Source organism: Panthera tigris, chromosome X (assembly GCF_018350195.1).
Source record: "Panthera tigris isolate Pti1 chromosome X, P.tigris_Pti1_mat1.1, whole genome shotgun sequence".
Classification (NCBI taxonomy): Eukaryota; Metazoa; Chordata; class Mammalia; order Carnivora; family Felidae; genus Panthera; species Panthera tigris.
Window position 1 is genome coordinate 32,198,510 of NC_056677.1, and position 18,793 is coordinate 32,217,302.

An 18,793-nucleotide genomic window follows, 5' to 3' on the forward strand; every position below is an offset into this window, starting at 1 on the left:
GCCACTTTCCAAATACATCTCTGAGCATTTAAGTTCAGTTAAATCTATTTAGAGAGTTTCAAATTTTTAAGAAATATCTGATATTTAGTAGCATTCTGCAAAAATAATTTTAAATCTCATTTATTATAAAGTGGACTGGGGTATATTCTTTAGCTAGAAAGACTAATGCAGATGGTGCTCTTAAATTATGATTTCTTACATGACAAACAACCCATGAGGAAAGGCTTACTAATGATCTGCTAAATGCTACCAGCCGTATGACTTGACTTTCTATTAGTAGTATTACCCCTTGATTTTCTCCTGCCAGAAAAGTGCAGATTCGTCTAAACTATTGGCAAAAAGATGAATTTATACAGTGTGTGTGTGTGTGTGTGTGTGTGTGTGTGTGTGTGTGTGTGTGTGTTGGAAGAAGGGTTGAGTGTAAAGACAAAACCTAGCATTCTTTTACAGAACCTGAATTAAAAATGTGTTATAGAGTAACTGGTGGATTTGGGAAGGAAGGTGAGTCCAAAGGCAGCCCTGTTTAAAGGGGAGAGAGAGGCTGTTGAAACTGAAAATTGAGGGGGAGAAAACTATTGAAATGAATTACTCTTCCCTTTGACTGTGTGCGTGGTAAAGTCCCTGGCCTGGAGCAGAAGGGGAAAGCTGGACTGAGAGCAACTTCTGGTGGCAGGGAATATTTTTTCCTTGTACATGTAATTGCTTAGCATTCCTTATATCATAAATAACTGCCAAAGACTAAAAGCATTAACGATAACTGGACATGTCAGTTCTGCATCCAAAATAATGTATTTACAGTGCTTCCTTCCCTATTTTGCCATGTCTCTGTCAATCATCAATACTTTCATTCCCCCTCTAAATCATTACTTTGGTCCTTAATTAAATAAATGTATTCTTTACTTATGCTGCAGAGAAATCAGTTTTCCAAGTGTGGTCCTTCCCCCTTAATTCTTTTTTTCTTTTTCACATTAACAATCCCTAATTTTTAGAAAGAAAAAACTTTATAAATGAATCAAGGTACCCAATTCCCCAAATTATGAAAATGAATTCCTATATCATTATAGATTGGTAAATACATTGATCACATTGGAGTACTTTAGTATTTTGTCTACAGAGATTACAGCTACAAGATGAAAAACCATACTTGGTTTATTCAGTGGTTACAAATGTAGGAGGGGAAAATGAAAATAGTAATAAAAAGATTCTGTTCAGAACAAAAATCCACTTTCTTTTCTCTTAGAGACATTGTTTGATAAACCATAGTGACGATTCTTCTAGCCATGCTATTAAATATTTTTAGTTAGATTATATTTTAAATTAAACCAGTTCATTGGAATAAATCTTTGTATGGGACACTAGGTTTTATAAAACTATTTCATAGTTGAATCATGTAGAGCATCCCTCAGACTATATTCTTGCAAAAGAGTGTTGGGTCAAATGAACAAGAGAAAATATGTAGTAATATATATTATTAGAATTATTATTATTTTTTTTTTATAGAGAGAGCGAAGTGCAAGCAGGTGAGAGGGGCAGAGGAAGAGAGAGAATCTTAAGCAAGGTCCACACTCAACATGGAGCCCCATGCAGGGCTTGATCCAACGACCCTGGGATCACAACCTAGTTGAAATCAAGAGTCAGATGGTCAACAGACTGAACCACCCAGGCGCTCCAGTATTAGAACTATTTTTATAAAACAATCATTCCATTCACATTTTGTGATAGGTTCAACAACATCTTAGAAAACTGGTGTGTATATGTGTATTTAATGCATACATTTATATGTACCTACTAGGCTTTGATAGTTAATGTCCGTGTTAGCTAAAATTTAGGATTATGGTATGAATAAATAAATACATATTACATTTTTATGTAATACAAATACTATATATTTGAAATTATTCTAAAGAAAAATAATTATCAACATGCAATCATAGCCTGTATTTCATAATTAGCATTACAGATATAACTTATGAATAATATGAATATTTTTGCCTGACCTTTTCTAATGTTGGACATTAGGTAGACATTAGGAAGAAATGCATCTTAGCTGATTGTGTGTGTGTGTATTCTGTGAATTTTCATTTCTTTAAAAAATATAGGGTTGCCTGGCTGGCTCAGTTGGTCAAATGCCCAATTCTTGGTTTTAGCTCATGTCATGGTCTCAAGTTTGTGGGTTTGAGCCCTGCGTTGGGCTTCATGCTTACAGCATGAAGCCTGCTTGGCATTCTGTCTCCTTCTCTCTCTGCCCCTCCCCTGCTTGCTCTCTACCTCTCTTTCTCATGAATAAATAAACATTAAGATGTGTGTGTGTGTGTGTGTGTGTGTGTGTGTGTGTGTATATATATATATATATATATATATATATATATATATATATATAAATGTATTAGAAGCCATGGAGTAGAATTAAATCAGCACTAGTAGAAAACAGATTATTGATTATTCTGCATTTTCCTATACATAATACAAAGTGATTTGGGAAATATTTTGCTAACTATTAGAAAATAAGGCAAGATTTTAAGTTTTCATCCCTTAATATGTTGTCTGTAATGAGCACATGAATCTTGAGAATTTATATTATTAATGATCTATATTCTCAGTGTACTGCTGCATCACTTAAGTGTACATAGGTACAGAACGAATGCAATAAGCATTTCTTATTCCCTTCATTGGAGGTGGTGAAAGATATAGGGTTCTATGTCAAATAGACCTCAGTTGAAAGCCTGGCTCCATGCCTTCCCAGCTATATGAACTTGCTAATAGTGATGTATGCATCAGAAAAAATCGTAATAATGATATGAAATAGTATTAGTGATTAGTGATAGTATAGTGAATTAGGTGATTCATTTAAGATGATGCTAATATTACACTTAGCTAATTGGTTGCAATCAATACATGGTAGCTATTATTTTAGGAACTAGACTCACCCTGATAAAGCAGTATACTAATTATATGAAAGCTCACTTAGTTTTTTTAATTTTTAATTTTAGATTCTTCTGTTATAATTCTGGAAGGCTAATAGTTTTTGTCTAATTCTGTTCCTTTTCTAATTTAAATAGTCACTGAAATCTCTTTATGTTATTTCTAGGGGAAAGGTTAGCAGGTAATGCATTTTTAAAATGTGAATAGCTTTTTGGGATGCCTGGGTGGCTCAGTCAGTTAAGTATCCAACTTGAGCTCAGGTCATGATCTCACAGTTTGTGGGTTCGAGCCTGGAGTCAGGCTCTATGCTGACAGCTCAGATCCTGGAGCCTGCTTCAGATTCTGTGTCTCCCTCTCTCTCTGCCCCTCCCTTGTTCATGCTCTGTCTCTCTCTCTCAAAAATAAATAAACATTAAAAAAATAAAAAATAAAATGCCCATTACCTAAATCAATCTACTATCAAATTTAATGCCATCCCTACTAAAATACAAACAGCATTTTTCATAGAACTAGAACAAATAATCCTAAAATTGGTAAGGAACCACAAGAGACCCAAAGAAGCCAAACACCAGTTTGCATTCCTATCAAGAGTGCAAGAGGGCTCCCATTTCTCCACACTCTCACCTACAATGTTTCTTTCTTCTCTTGTTGATTTTAGCCATTCTTACAGGTATAATGTGGTATCTCATTGTAGTTTTGATATGCACTTCGCTGATGATCACTGATGTTGAACATTTTATTTAAGTTTATTTATTTTGAGGGGGGTGGGGCAGAGGGAGAGGAGAGCGAGAATCCCAAGCAGGCTCTGCACTGCCAGTGAGTAGCCTGACGTGGGGCTCAATCCCATGAACTGCTGAAATCAAAAGCTAGACCACCTACGAGCAGCTAGAAATAAAGAAGGGTATGGGGCTCATAGCAACCAGCACATGGATCTTGGTGGACTGTGTATCTGATGGCAATGGTACCTGATCAGAGCATAGCCAGCAGTTTTGCCCACCTGTGGAGTGAGGACATTGGCCTTCTCTGGCCGGGAAGCACATCAGCAGTTCTACCTAGATTTGGTCCCCAGCCAGCATTCCAGTCTAGCCATAGAGCCCATCTTATGGCCCTACCCAGGCAGAGTGGCAAGCCAGCAACCCTATCCAACTGCAGAGCATAGCCTTTGAGCTTGCCCAACCAGGAAGCCCCTTCAGTGACCCTGTAAAGTCTTGGAAAGCACCCTATTTACCTTCTTGGCTGTGGAGCCCAGCATACAGTCCTGATTAATGGCTGAGCACAGCTTGCAGCCTTGCCCAGGCAGGGAGCCCATTCAGCAGCAACTGTTCAGCCTTGGAGCACAGCCAGTGGTCTGCCCAATCACAAATCCTTGTCTGCTTCCTTGTCTAAAATGGGAGTACAAGAGGCAGTACCACCCAATAAGGGAACACAGCCAGTGACCCTACTTGACTGGAGATACTTGCAGAGTTTAGCCATGATCCCACCTGGCCGTGGAGATCAGCTGGAAGTAAAACTGTTACTATTTGAATATGACATGATAATATATATGGAAAATATATATATGTATATATCATAAATATTCCACACAAAAAACTGTTAGAACTAATAAATGGATTCAGTAAAGTTGCAGGATACAAAATTAATATACAGAAGTCTTTTGCATTTCTATACACTAATAACAAACTACCAGAGAAATCAAGACAACAATCCCATATACAATTGCATCAAATAGAATAAAATACCTAGGTATAAATTTAACCAAGGATGGAAAATATCTGTACACTGCAAACTATAAGACATTGATGAAAGAAATTGAAGAAGACATAAATAAATGCTCATGAAGTAGAAGAATTAATACTATTAAAATGCCCATTCTACCCAATGCAATCTACATATTGAGTGCAACCCTTATCAGCATTCCAAGGACATTTTTCAAAGAACTAGAACAATAATTCTAAAATTTGTATGGAACTCAAAACTCCATGAATAGCTAAAACAATCTTAAGGAAGAAGAACAAAGCTGAAGTATCACAATCCTAGATTTCAAACTATACTACAAAGCTATAGTTATCAAAACAGTATGGTACTGGCACAAAAATAGACAAACAGATCAATGAAATAGAATAGAGGGCCCAGAACTAAACTCACACATATGTGATCAATTGATTTACAACAAAGGAGGCAAGAATATACAACAGGGAAAAACAGTCTCTTCAATAAATAGTGTTGGGAAAACTGGACAGCTACATGCAAAAAAAAAAATGAAACTGAACCACTCTCTTATACTATATACAAAAATCAAGTCAAAATGAATTAAAGACTTGAAAATAAGTCCTGAAACCACAAAACTTTTGGAATAAAACATAGTTGGTAAGCTCCTTGACATCAGTCTTAGTGACATCTGTGAGGGGGAGGGTGTGACTCCAAAGGCAAGAGAAACAAAAGCAAAATTAAACAAATGTGACTACATCAAACTAAAAAGTTTTTGTGCAGCGAAGGAAACCATTAGCAAAATGAAGAGGCAACCTACTGAATGGGAGAAGATATTTGGAAATCATGTATCTGCTAAGGGGTTAATATCAAAAATGTATAAGGAACTCATATAACTCAATAGCAAAAAAAATCTGAATAAAAATGGGCAAATGATCTGAATAGACATTTATCCAGGAAGACATACAGATTGGCCAACAGATGCATGAAAAGATGCTCAACATCACTAATTATTAGGGAAATGCAAATCAAAGCCGTAATGAGATATCACCTCATACTTTTCAGAATGACTATTATCAAAAAGACAAGAAATAGCAAGTGTTGGCAAGGTTGTGGAGAAGAGGGAACCCTCATACACTTTTAATGGAAATGTAAATTGTTGTAGCCACTATGGAAAACAGTATGATAGTTCCACAAAAAAATAAATATAGAAGTACCATATGATACAGCAATTCCACTCCTGGGTATCAGGTATCTATCCGAAGGAAATGAAAATACTAATTTGAAAATGTGTATGCACCCCTATGTTTATTGCATTATTATTTATAATAGCCAAGATATGGGATTTCAATTCAGGTCACAATCTCATGATTCTTGGGTTCGAGCCCCACATTGGCCTCTGCAAGTCATTGTAGAGCCTGCTTGGGATTCTCTCTCTCCTTCTCTCTCTGTCCCTCCCTGGCTTGCACACTCTCTCTCTCAAAATAAATACACATTCAAAAAATTTTTCACTTGAATAGATATGTGAGGATATTTGATTCTGCTGTGTAGTTTTGCACACACAGATCTGTGCACACTAGATTTGGCATGGACTTGAAGCTCCCTAGTATTCTGCATCCATGTCACATATGGAAACATTCTTTCATGGTGAATTTTTATGAACATGTTGAAAAATTTTAAATATATTCATTTGGAAGGTATGATAAAAAAACAGCATTACTAAAGTTTTACCTATAATTTTGATGAATGTTTTAAATTGTTTTTCTAAAATTTATTTATTTTTTGAGAGACAGAGAGAGCACAAGCAGGGGAGGGGCAGAGAGAGAGAGGGAGACACAGAATCTGAAGCAGGCCCCAGGCTCTGAGCTGTCAGCACAGAGCCCAATGTGGGGCTCAAACTCATGAACTGCAAGATCATGACCTGAACTGAAGTTGGACACTTTAACTGACTGAGCCACCCAGGCACCCCTTTATGAATAGTTTTCAATCTAGTCTGGGGACTTGATGCAATCCTGACAAGTGAGATAACAACTTTAGTATAAATGAAGCTAACATTATTTTGGCTGTGAATTTTAAGTTTTGCTTAACAAAATAATTGTGGTAATTATTTCCTTACAGTTTTAATATAAATGAAACTATACAAGTCTCTTTTACTTGGCACATTTATTTTGAAATTCCTTTCATATTGTAGTTGACATAACTAGGTTATTTTGTTAAGTAATTCTTTTATAGTTTTACTTTTACAAATGATATAATGATCTAATATTCGCCATGCTATAAAAATCTAAGAAGAGTATATATGAATATTGATTTCATAGTTAAAAAAATATTGATGAACCCAAGCAGAAGGTCATTGAGGAAACTTTATAGACATTAGGTGTTAAATTGACAGATGTGGAATCAAAATTGCACATGCACAGTGGAATACTCATCATGAATTCTACTTGATGTTAGAATGAAAGAGAAATCACAAAGTAAGCAGTAAGTAGAAAAATGTTTAAACATCTTCATGTGGATCTTCTTCTATATTTGGGTGCATTTTCATTACTCGTTCTATAGGAGTCTTAACAGAATCATAGCTCCATCCCTTCCTGGTAAACAACTTCTCAAGGAAGCCTGGCATCCTGTAGCCCTTGAGTTGAATGAAATCTTTAAAGGCAATTGTTCCATAAAGATCTTCAATAATATCCTTTTCAGGAACCTTCTTTCCAAAACTACCATCTTGACCTTCAAGTAAGACCTTGGGGTCAATCAAAGGTTCATCATTTATTAGCTTTTTCCACAACTTGGGCTTCAGGTACCATGCTCCATACCTCATTTTCACCCAATTGGGTTTATAAGGATTCTCTGGTGGCTGGAGTTTCTTCTCCCAGTCTTTATCCTGTAAGGAGAATCTTATGCCCTCCATCTCATCTAGCCCCTTCCTGTTCTTTAGATCCATAGGAACCTGGTTTACTTTCTTCAGGCAGACCACTTTACGGGTTAGTTTGCACTCATAGCCAAGGTCAAATAGTTTCATGACGAACTCTTCATCAATGCCCAAGTCTCCGAAAGTAGCAACCCATTTGCAGAATTTACGAACTTCTCTTGGTACTTTTCTTTGAAGAGGAGGAATTTTGAGCAAATCATCTGTGCTTGATTTCTTTTCTTCAGGAGGCACTTTGTCTGGATGTGACCCAGGAGTCTTCTTGGGAAGTTCAACTTTGGCAGGACATTTCTCACAACGCTTTGTGGGAGACTTCCTTCTTTTCTCAGTGTTCTTACAAGAAGCCCAAGTGGCCTCCAGCTTCCTGTCAGGATCCAGCACTTCCAGCACCTTTAGTAAGAGGTCTGCAGGTAGATCTTTCTCCAAATCTGGGTCGAGAGCCAAGGGACGCTCAGTCAGTTGGGCCTCAATGTCCTCTAAGAATGCCTTCCGTGCTAGCTGGGCTGGTGAGAGAGTGGAAAACAGGTCTGCTTCCTTGGTCAGCTTTTTATGACTCTTTGTTGGGGCAGGTTGGGGAACTCTGTGAGTAATCACGGGGAGAAAGCCCTCCATAGGGCTGCGAGTGATCAGACCTTTACAAGGTGGACACCCCCTTCTGAAGTCATCCAGCCCCTCTTTCACAAATATCCACCTCCGGCTGTCCAGGGAGGTGGGGAACTTCAGAAGCTTCTTCTTGTGATTTGCAAAACACTTGGAAGGTAATTTGTCTTTGTACCAGGGCTTGCAGTTCATGCCCAGGGGCATTGGTTCCAGTGGCCCTGGGGCTAACAGCCACTTCTTGTTCTCCATGGTACCTCTAGCCCCCGGGTGACCGCCAGCTTTAGTGGTTTGTTTTCCAGTTGCTAGGAGACTTGGTAGCCAGGCGCCCCCAGATTCTTCCCAGAGGGGGGTCCACGCAGTTGCCTCCTGGCAGCCGGCTTTCTCCTGGGATGGGTGCCGAAGCTTCATTCCTTTTTGTTGAAGGGTACTATTCCGTTATGTGGGCGTACTCCACACTTTAATAATCCATTCGCCTTTTAATGGGCCTGTGGGTTAATTCCAATTTGAGGGTATTACAAATAAAGCTGCCACAAATATTTGTGTTCATATCTTTGTACATCATTTCATTTCTCCTGGGTAAACTTTAGCAGAGAGGAATAGCAGAAGCATATGACAGGTGTTTGTTTAACATTTTAGGAAACCACCTAACTTTCCCCAAGGGGATGTTTAATATTCCTTCCAATAGTGTATGAGAATTGCTCTTCGTCCACATAGTGCCCAATACTTGGTATGATTAGCCATGTTAATTTTGGCTATTCTGATAGGTGTATAGTGGTATCTCACTGTGCTTTTAATTTGCATTTCCCTAATGACTATCTGTTCATGTGCCTAGTTGCCATTTATCTCTCCTGTGGTGAAGTGTCTGTTCAAATTTTTTACACATTTTAAAATTGTATTGCTATATATCACTGAGTTATGAGTTCTTTGTGCATTCTGAATGTAAGTCCTTTATCAAATATATGATTTGTAAATTTTTCTCTCAATTTTTTCTCTCCACCTATGGCATACATTTTCATTGTCTTTACAGTGTTTTTCAAAGAGCAGAGTTTTGACATTTGATGAGGTCCAATGTATCAGTTTATTTTTTTATGGATTGTTCTTTTTGTATTGTATCCAAGAAAACTTTCCCTATGCAAAGGTCATAAAGGTGGTTTTCATTCTGCTAAGTTTTATAATCTTAGGTTTTACATTTAGATCTGTCCTCTACTTAAATTTAGTTTTTTTTTAGGTGATGCAAAATATGGATCAAAGTTTTTATTTTTTTATTTTTATTTTTTGCCTGTGGATATCCCATAGTTCCAGAATTTTTTTAAGAATCTTTTTTTTTTTTAAGTTTATTTATTTGGGGGGAGACAGAGAGAGAGAATGCACACACATTTGCCTGAGCAGGTTAGGGACCTGCAGGTTAGAGAGAAAGAGACAAAATTCCAAACAAGCTCCATGCCATTAGTGCAGAGCCTGATGTGGGGCTCAAACCCACAAACTGTGAGACCATGACCTGAGCTGAGAGCAAGAGTTGGATGCTTAAGTGACTGAGCCACCAGAATTTTTTTTTTTTTTAAAGAGAAGCTTTTCTCCACTGAATTACGTTTGTAATTTGGTAGGTATAAGTTGTTCATATTGCTGTGAGTTCATTTCTGGACACTTTGCTGCTTCACTGCTTTCTCTGTATGCCAATTCCACAGTGTGCTGATTACTTTGTATTTTATAAGTCTAAAAATAAGACTGTATTCGTCCTTCAAGTTCGTTCTTCTTCTGCGAAGTTGTTTTGACTATTCTAGGTCTTTTGAATTTCTATAGGAATTTTAGAATCAGTTTGTCAGTGTCTATAAAAAAACCTGTTGGGATTTTGATTAGGATTTGGTGGAATCAATAAATCAATTTTGATATCTAATATTGAGTTTCCTGACCCATGAAAAAAGTCCATCTCTCCATTTACATGTATTCTTTCATTTATCTTAGCAATATTTTGTACTTGTCAGTGCATAGTTCTTTCACATCTTTTTTCTCTAAGTTTTCCTTAATATTTTATGTTTTTTGATACTACTGTAACTAGTATTATAATTTTTAGTCACCATGTTCATTGTTACTATATACAAAAATAATTTATTTTTGTGTATTGATCTTGTATTATGCAACTTTTGTAAACTGACATCAATTCTAGTAGCTTTTTTTAAAGTTTATTTTTTGTTTTGAGAGAGAGAGAGAATATGCAGGAAGAACAGAGAAAGAGGGAAAGAGAGATAATCCTAAGCAGGCTCTGCACTAACAGTGCAGAACTCATGAACCATGAGATCATGACCTGAGCCAAAACTAAGAGTCAGATGCATAACCCCACAGAGCCACTTGGGCACCCCGTCTAGTAGCTTTTTTCTTTCTCTTTTTTGTAAAGTCCATTGAATTTTCTACATTGAGAATCATGTCATCTCTTAATAAAGATAGTTTCACTTCTTCCTTTTCAGTCAGAAAAAACTTTTTCCTGGCCTTATTGCACTGGCTAGAACCTACTTGTATTGATTATTCATTTTTGAGAGACAGAGAGAGAGAGAGAGAGACACAGATATGAGTGGGGGAGGGGCAGAGAGAGAGGGAGAACAGAATCTGAAACAGGCTCCAGGCTCTGAGATGTCAGCACAGAGCCCAACCTGGGTCTTGAACTCACAAACCGTGAGATCATGACTTGATCCAAAGTTGGGCACTTTACCAACTGAGCCACCCAGGTGCCCCAATTTTTATATTATTTCTGATCTTAGGGGGAAAGCCATTAAATGTGATGCTAGCTTTAGGTTTTTTGTACGTATTGTTTTTCAGTTTAAGTTCCTTTTTATTCCTAGAGGTCTGAGGCCTAGTGACAAATGCTTTGTTTCAGATATGTGGATTGTGTCAAATGTTTTTTCTGCACCCATTGAGATGTTCATACAGCTTTTACTCTCTAAAGTAAAGTTTGCTAAAATAATAAATAACAGGGGCGTCTGGGTGGCTCAGTCGGTTGGGCGTCCGACTTCGGCTCAGGTCATGATCTCGCGGTCTGTGAGTTCAAGCCCCGCTTCGGGCTCTGTGCTGACAGCTCAGAGCCTGGAGACTGTTTCGGATTCTGTGTCTCCCTCTCTCTCTGACCTTCCCCCATTCATGCTCTGTCTCTCTCTGTCTCAAAAATGAATAAATGTTTAAAAAAATTAAAAAAAAATAATAACAGTGATTTCCGTGTGGCTTGAAATTTTCTTTGTGGGAAGATTTTTTTGTTTTTTTTTTTTTGTTTTTTTCTTAACTGCAAATTCAGCTTCTCTAATAGCTATAGGGATATTTAGGTTATCTGATTTTTCTTGAAGGAGTTTTAGTTTGTATATTTCAACTAATATGTTTGTTTTATTTATATTGTCAAAATTATTGTCATAAAGTATCCATACTATTTCCTTATTGTCTTTTTGTATCTGTGGAATCTATGGTAATGTCACCTCTTCCATTGTTGATTTTTGTAGTTTGTATCTTCTTTTTTCCTTTTCTTCCTAATCAGACTGGGTACAGAATAAGACAATTTATTGACCTTCTTAAATAAAGTTTTTAATTTCATTGACTTTTCCCATTATTTTTTGTTTTCTTTTTGATTGGTTTCTTCTCCCAACTTTGGTCTGTTGTTGTGTCACCCTTAATGGTCTGTTCATGGCAATCTACAATGCTTTTTCCAGCATGAACCTCAAAACTCTTCCAGCGTCTACTCATTACCCGATTCCAAAGCTACTGCCACACTTTCAGGTATTTGTTACAGCAGCAACTTCTTGGTACCAATTTCTTAGTCCTTTCAGGTTGCTGTAACAGAACATCCTGCACTGGGTGGCTTATTTACAACAGAAATCTATTTCTCACAGTTCTCGAAGCTGGGAAGTCCAAGTTCAGGATACAGGCAGATTAAGTATCTGGTAAGAATCAACTTCCTGGTTCATAGACACCCATCTTTTCCTGTGTCCTCACATGGCATAAAGGCTTAAGAATCTCTCTAAGGCCTCTTTTATAAGGACATTAATCCCATTTATGAGTGCTCCACCCTCAAGACTTAATCACCTCCCAAAGGTCTTATGCCCAAATACCATTATATTGGAGATTAAGTTTACACGTATAAGTTTGGGTGAGACATAGTTAGCCTGCAGCATGTGGACATTCATTAAATTTTATATATTTTATAACCTCCACACTACTTTTTGAATTACTTTGGCTTAAAGACTATATCACTCTTAAATAGATTTTAACATAAAAATATTTACCAGGGCTCCTGGGTGGCTCAGTTGGTTAAGTGTCTGACTCTTGGTTTTGGCTCAGGTCATGGTCTCGTAGTTAGGGAGATCAAGCCCTACATCATACTCTGCACTAGAGGCATGGAGCCCACTTGGGATTCTCTCTCCCCCCCCCCCCCCCGTCCCTCCCTCATTCTCACTTGCTCTCTCTTTATCTCTCAAAATAAATAAACATTTTAAAAGTATTTACCCATGTAATGGTCAGCTTCATTGTTCTTTACTCCTTGCTTTAGATCAATATATCTATTGTATCATTTTCCTTCAGGGAAAACAAAAATATAGTGTACCATATGTCTGCTGGTGAAGAAATTGTTCTTTTCTTATGTGCTTGAATTTTTTCTTATTTTGCCTTGTTTTTTTTAAGATTTTTTTAATGTTTATTTATTTATTTATTTGGGGGGAGGGGCAAATAAATGTTTATTTATTTGGGGGGAGGGGTTCAGCATGGAGCCCAACATAGGGCTCCCATCTCACAACCATGAGATCACCTGAGCCAAGAGTATCAAGAGTTGGATACTTACTCAACTGACCCACCCAGGTGCCCCATTTCAGAGATATTTTTAAAGATGTATTTTCTGTGTATAGAATTCTGGGATGATAGGTTTTTTCTTTCAGTACTTAAAAAAAAGACAGCTCCATTGTTTTCTCATTTGCATTGTTTTGGACAACAGGTATAAAGTCACTCTGATTTTGGTTTGTACATAATGTGTCTTTTTCCCGCCTCTGGCTACTTTCAAGATGTTTTCTTTATCATTGTTTTTGAGCAAATTGATTATTATGTGCCATGGTATCATTTTTTTTGTATTTCTTGTGGTTGTGACTTGTTGAACATCCTGAATTTGTGTGTTTATAGTTTCCATCAAATTTGCAGGGAAATTGCCCTAATTTCTCCAGATGTGTTTTCTGCCTTGCTTTTTTCTTGTCTTCTTTGTAGATTCCAATATTCCACATATTATATTACTTGAAGTTTCATACAACTCACTGATGCTATGCTCATTTAAATGTTGTGGTTTTTTTTTTCCTTTGTGATGCATTTCAGGGCATTTCTCTTGCTAGGTCTTAATGTACAGTAATCTTTTTTTTCTGTAATATCTGATCTGTCTTGAATGCCTTACAATATAGCTTTCATCTTACACTTTGAAATTCTTATCTCTAGAAGTTTGGTTTAGTTTGTTTTTTCATGTCTCTGCTTAATTTTTTGAAAATTAGAAATATAGACATTAAAACTGTTTTAAGGTCTTTTCCTGATAATTTTAACATCTGTATCAATTCTGAGTTGGTTTTGATTGACTGGTTCATCTCTTAATTATAGAAGCATGTTACTGCCTCTTCCACTCTAGTAATTGCTGGATGCCAAAAATAATAAAATTTACCCAGGTGAGTGCTGGATTGTTCTGTAATTATGTAAATATTTTTGAAACTTGTTTCTATAAGCTGTTAAATTGCTTGGAAATGGTCTGATCATTTTGGGTTCTTTTTCAGATTTAATAGGCAGAAACAGAGCAGTGCTCAATCTATGGCACATTATTCCCTACTCTTCCATGTACACAACTAGTGCCTGTGAATATTGAGGCTTTCCAGTCTCGCTGGCAGGAACAGTCACTATCCTAGGCCTGGTATACATGCCAGGCATTGTTACTTATAATCTTTTTAGGTAATTCATTTCCTGGCATTAGGTAACTTCCTCATGAGCATGAGCAGATCAATAATCAGTTGAACAATTAGGATGGGGGTGGGGTTGGGGTCTGAAAGTTTCTGAAGTTTTCTCTCTGCGTAAAATTCTACTTTCTGGTCTTAAAAAGTCTACCCATTTTGTTCTCCGATGTCTCTTAGCTTAATCTCTTAAATTTAGAGTGAATGTTGGCCTCTGCCTAGACTCCTCCTCCTTGAACCATGGCCTAGAAATCTATTAAGTAATCTGGGGTAACCATAAGGCTCATCTCATTTGTTTTCCACCTCTCAGGGACGGATCTCTACTGCCTAATGTCCAGTGTCTTACAAACTATTGTCTTATATTTCCGCACACCTCCCCTTTTTTTTTGGTTGTTTCAACAGGTAAATCTAGACCCTTTTTCTCTATCTTGGCCAGAGGAAATTTTTTCTTTCTTTCTTTCTTTCTTTCTTTCTTTCTTTCTTTCTTTCTTTCTTTCTTTCTTTTTGCTTTGTCTCCATGAATTTGGGAAGCTGCCCTCTCAAAAGTTACCAAAGAATTCTTAACCATCAAATACCTTATCATATTCTTACCACTGATCTTAATCATTAAAAATTGTGGATCATGGGGCACCTGGGTGGCTCAGTTAGTTAAGCATCTGACTCTTGATTTCAGCTCAGGTCATGATTTCATGGTTCAGGAGATTGAGCCCCATGTCAGGCTCTGCACTGACAGTGTGGAGCTTACTTGGAATTCTCTCTCTCTCTTTCTCTCTCATTATAAATAAATAAACATTAAAATTTTTTAAATATTTTGGATCATACTGACATTATTGAAATTTATATTCTTCCAGGGGCGCCTGGGTGGCTTGGTTGGTTAAGCGTCCGACTTCGGCTCAGGTCATGATCTCACGGTCCATGAGTTCGAGCCCCGCGTCGGGCTCTGTGCTGACAGCTCAGAGCCTGGAGCCTGTTTCAGATTCTGTGTCTCCCTCTCTTTCTGCCCCTCCCCTGTTCATGCTCTGTCTCTCTCTGTCTCAAAAATAAATAAATGTTAAAAAAAAATTAAAAAAAAAAAAGAAATTTATATTCTTCCTGAAATTTTATACCATTCAGTTTTTCTCCTAATGCTTATGATATATATCCATTTTGAAATACACAACATGAATACCAAACTCCTCACCATACCACATTGCTATTTATAATTCTGATCTAACATAGCTTTTCTTTTGTCATCACCAAAATTCTCCAATACAAAAATCACAGATTAGATATCATTCCTCAGTTATGGCCTGATAATATGTCTTTGTTTAAATCCATTTGGTTATTTATTCCTCTATTTACCACACATTTGTTAAGTTCTGTGCTGGATCCTCAAACGGCTGCAATTAAAAGTATAATTACTCTGTTTTCCCAATAATGAAATTCCCCTTATTTCTTTGCCAATGAAATCAGCTTTTTCATATCAATTACTTCAAAAGTTGTGCCCACATTTTATCTTTGAGGTAAATCTTTTCTGAATAAGTATTGACTGGTATAGGCGAAGATTACACATCAATGAAATGGAATTAAATGCAGCAGTACAACTAGGGTAAACTAAGTTGGTATCAGAAGCTGAAGTGTGAAACTAGGAAATAAAAATGTAAGCAAGAAAATAGGAACATGGTCTAAGTCTAGAGATAATTGCTTGTTTTGTTTTGTTTGTTTGCTGCAGTGTGAATCACTGGCAGACAATCTCCACTTAAATGCAGGGGCAAAGTGACATTTTCAGATGAGAAAATAAAGATGATTAGTAAGTTCACTTAAGTTTATGGCCAGAAATGGGACAAATTCTGATACTCAAATACCTTTAAAAGTTCTGTATCTTCCCACTTTGCCATATGACATTCAGATGACACTTGAGCAACTCCAGCCATCCCAGCCCTAAGCAACCACTGATCTACATTCCGTCTCTTTAGATCTGCTGATTGTGGACATTTGATATGAATGGAATCATAGAATATGTGGTCCTTTTTTATTAGCTTCTTTCATTTAGCATACTGTTTTCATGTGTCATCCATATTATAGCATATGCTAGGTACTTTGTTTCTTTTTATTGCAAATAATTTGTGTGGATATACTATATTCATTAATCAATTGAACATTTGGGTTGTGTCCACTTTTTTATTATGAATAATGTTGCTATAAACATTTATGTACAGGTTTTTATTTTTCTATTCAGTCTTTTGAAATTCATTACTCGTATTTCCCCAGCTTCATTGAAATATAATTGACAATTTAAAATTTTATATATTTAAGGTGTATGACTTAGTGAATTGATACACATTTATATTGTAAAACAGTCAGCACAGTCAAGCTAATTAACATATCCAGCACCTCACACAGTTATCATCTTCTTTTCTTGTGTGTGTTGAGAACGCTTAAGATCTACCCTCTTAGCAAATTCGAATATACAATATGATATTGTTAAAAAAAATTTTTACATTTATTCATTTTTGAGAGACACAGAGAGGCAGAGCACGAGTCGGGGAGGGGCAGAGAGAGAGGGAGCCACAGAATCTGAATTAGGCTCTAGGATCCAAGCTGTCAGCACAGAGTCCAACACGGGGCTCAAACTCACGAACCAGGAGATCATGAGCTGAGCCGAAGTTGGATGCTTAACCAACTGAGCCACCTGGGCACCCCAAATTTCAAATATACAATATGATATTGTTAACTATATTCACAGTGTTGTACATTAGATCTCCTGAACTTATCTTAAATAACTGAAACTTTGTACTCCAACAAACTTCCCACTTCCTCCTCCCCCCAGCCTCTGACAATCAACACTACAGTACTCTCTGCTTCTAGGAGTTTATTTTAGATTCTCTATGAAAGTGAAATCATGCAGTACTTGTTTTTCTGCATCTGGCTTATTTCACTTAGTATAACATTCTCCAGGTTCATCCACGTTGTTGCAAAAAGCAGGATTTTCTTCTTTTTAAAGGCTAAATAATATTTCTGAGTGTGTGTGTGTCTCACGTTACCTTGATTCATCTGTGGGTGAACATGTAATTTGTTTCCATATCTTTTTTTTTTAAGTTTATTTATTATTTTTGAGAGAGAGAGAAAGATAGCACGTGAGCAGGGAGGGGCAGAAAGAGAGAGAGAAACTCAAACAGGCTCCATACTGTCAGCTCAGAGCCTGACACGGGGCTCGGACTCACAAGCTGCAAGATCATGACCTGAGCCAAAACTAAGAGTCAGAAACTTAACCAACTGAGCCACCCAGGCACCTCTGTTTCCATATCTCGGCTATTGTGAATAATGCAGCAACAAACATGGGAGTGAATGTATCTCAATATACCCATGATTTCATTTCCCTTGGATTTATATTGTAGAGTGAGATTGCTGGATCATAATGTGGTTCTATTTGTAATATTTTGAGGAACTTCCATACTGTTTTCCATAGTGGCTGTACCAATTTACATTCCCACTAACAGTGCACAAGGGTTCCGTTTTCTCCACATCCTCACCCACACTTGTTATCTTTTATCTTTCTGATGAAAGCCATTTTCAAGTGTGAGGTGGTATCTCATTGTGGTTTTGATTTGCATGTCCCTGATAATTAGTGAAGTTGAGCACTCTTTTATACCTGTTGGCCATTCGTATGTCTTCTTTGCAGAAATTCAGGTCTTTTGTACACTTTTTAATCAAAGTGTTTTGTTTTGTTTTGCTATTGGTTTGTTTGAATTACTTATATATTTTGGATATTAATCCTTCTCAGATATATGGTTTGAAAATATTTTCAACCTCTCTGCAGGTTGCCTTTTCACTATGTTGATTGTTTCTTTTGTTTTGCAGAAGCTTTTTGTTCCATGCAACCTCACGTGTCTACTTTTGCTTTTGTTGCCTGTGCTTTTGCTGACATATCCAAAAAATAATTGCGCAGCCTAATGTCAAGAACCTTTTCTGTATGCTTTCTTCTATTAGTTTTATAGTATCAGGTCCTATGTTTAGGACTTAATCCATTTTGGGTAGATTTTTTTAATATGGTATGAGATAATTTCATTCTTTTGCATGTCTATATCCTATTTTCTCAGCACCATTTATTGAAGAGCCTCTCTTTTCCCCATCGTGTGTTCTTGGCACCCTTGTCAAAGATCAGTTGATCCTAGATGTATGGATTTATTTCTAGGTTCTCTATTCTAGAGTTTCTTTGGTCTATATGTCTATTTTTATGCTAGTACCATACATTTTGATTGCTACAGCTTTGCAGTATATTTTGAAATCCAGAATTGTGATGGCTCCAGCTTTGTTCTTCTTTCTCAGGATTGCTTTGGCTATTTGGGTTCTTAAATTCATTAACCCTTGTTTTGTGACCTAATATGTAGCCTCTCCGGGAGAATGTTTTGTGTGCACTTGAGAAGAATGCATGTTCTTCTACTCTTGGGTGGTAACTACTATATATACCTGTTATGTCTGTTTAGTCTATAATGATCTCAAATCAGTTCATGATTGCTTTTCTGTTCTATTGTAAGTGAGGCACTAATGTCCCCTACTATTATTATACTGCTATCAATTTCTGCTTTTAGATCTGTCAATATTTGCTTTATATATTTAGCTGCTCTGAAATTGGGTGCCTATATATTTATAATTATTGTCCTATTGAATTGCCACTTTAATTATTATACAATGGCCTTATTTGTCTCTAGAGAGT

The 18,793-nt window shown here is 36.8% G+C and overlaps 1 protein-coding gene across 1 annotated transcript; it reads right to left on the reverse strand.

The window, feature by feature from the left end:
- Positions 1 to 6,871: 6,871 nt before the first annotated feature.
- On the reverse strand, positions 6,872 to 8,427 carry LOC102950007 (protein FAM47E-like). Its single transcript, XM_042974579.1, has one exon. It carries the CDS (start codon positions 8,402 to 8,404, stop codon positions 7,127 to 7,129), a length of 1,278 nt encoding a protein of 425 aa, XP_042830513.1. The 5' UTR covers positions 8,405 to 8,427; the 3' UTR covers positions 6,872 to 7,126.
- Positions 8,428 to 18,793: the final 10,366 nt, after the last annotated feature.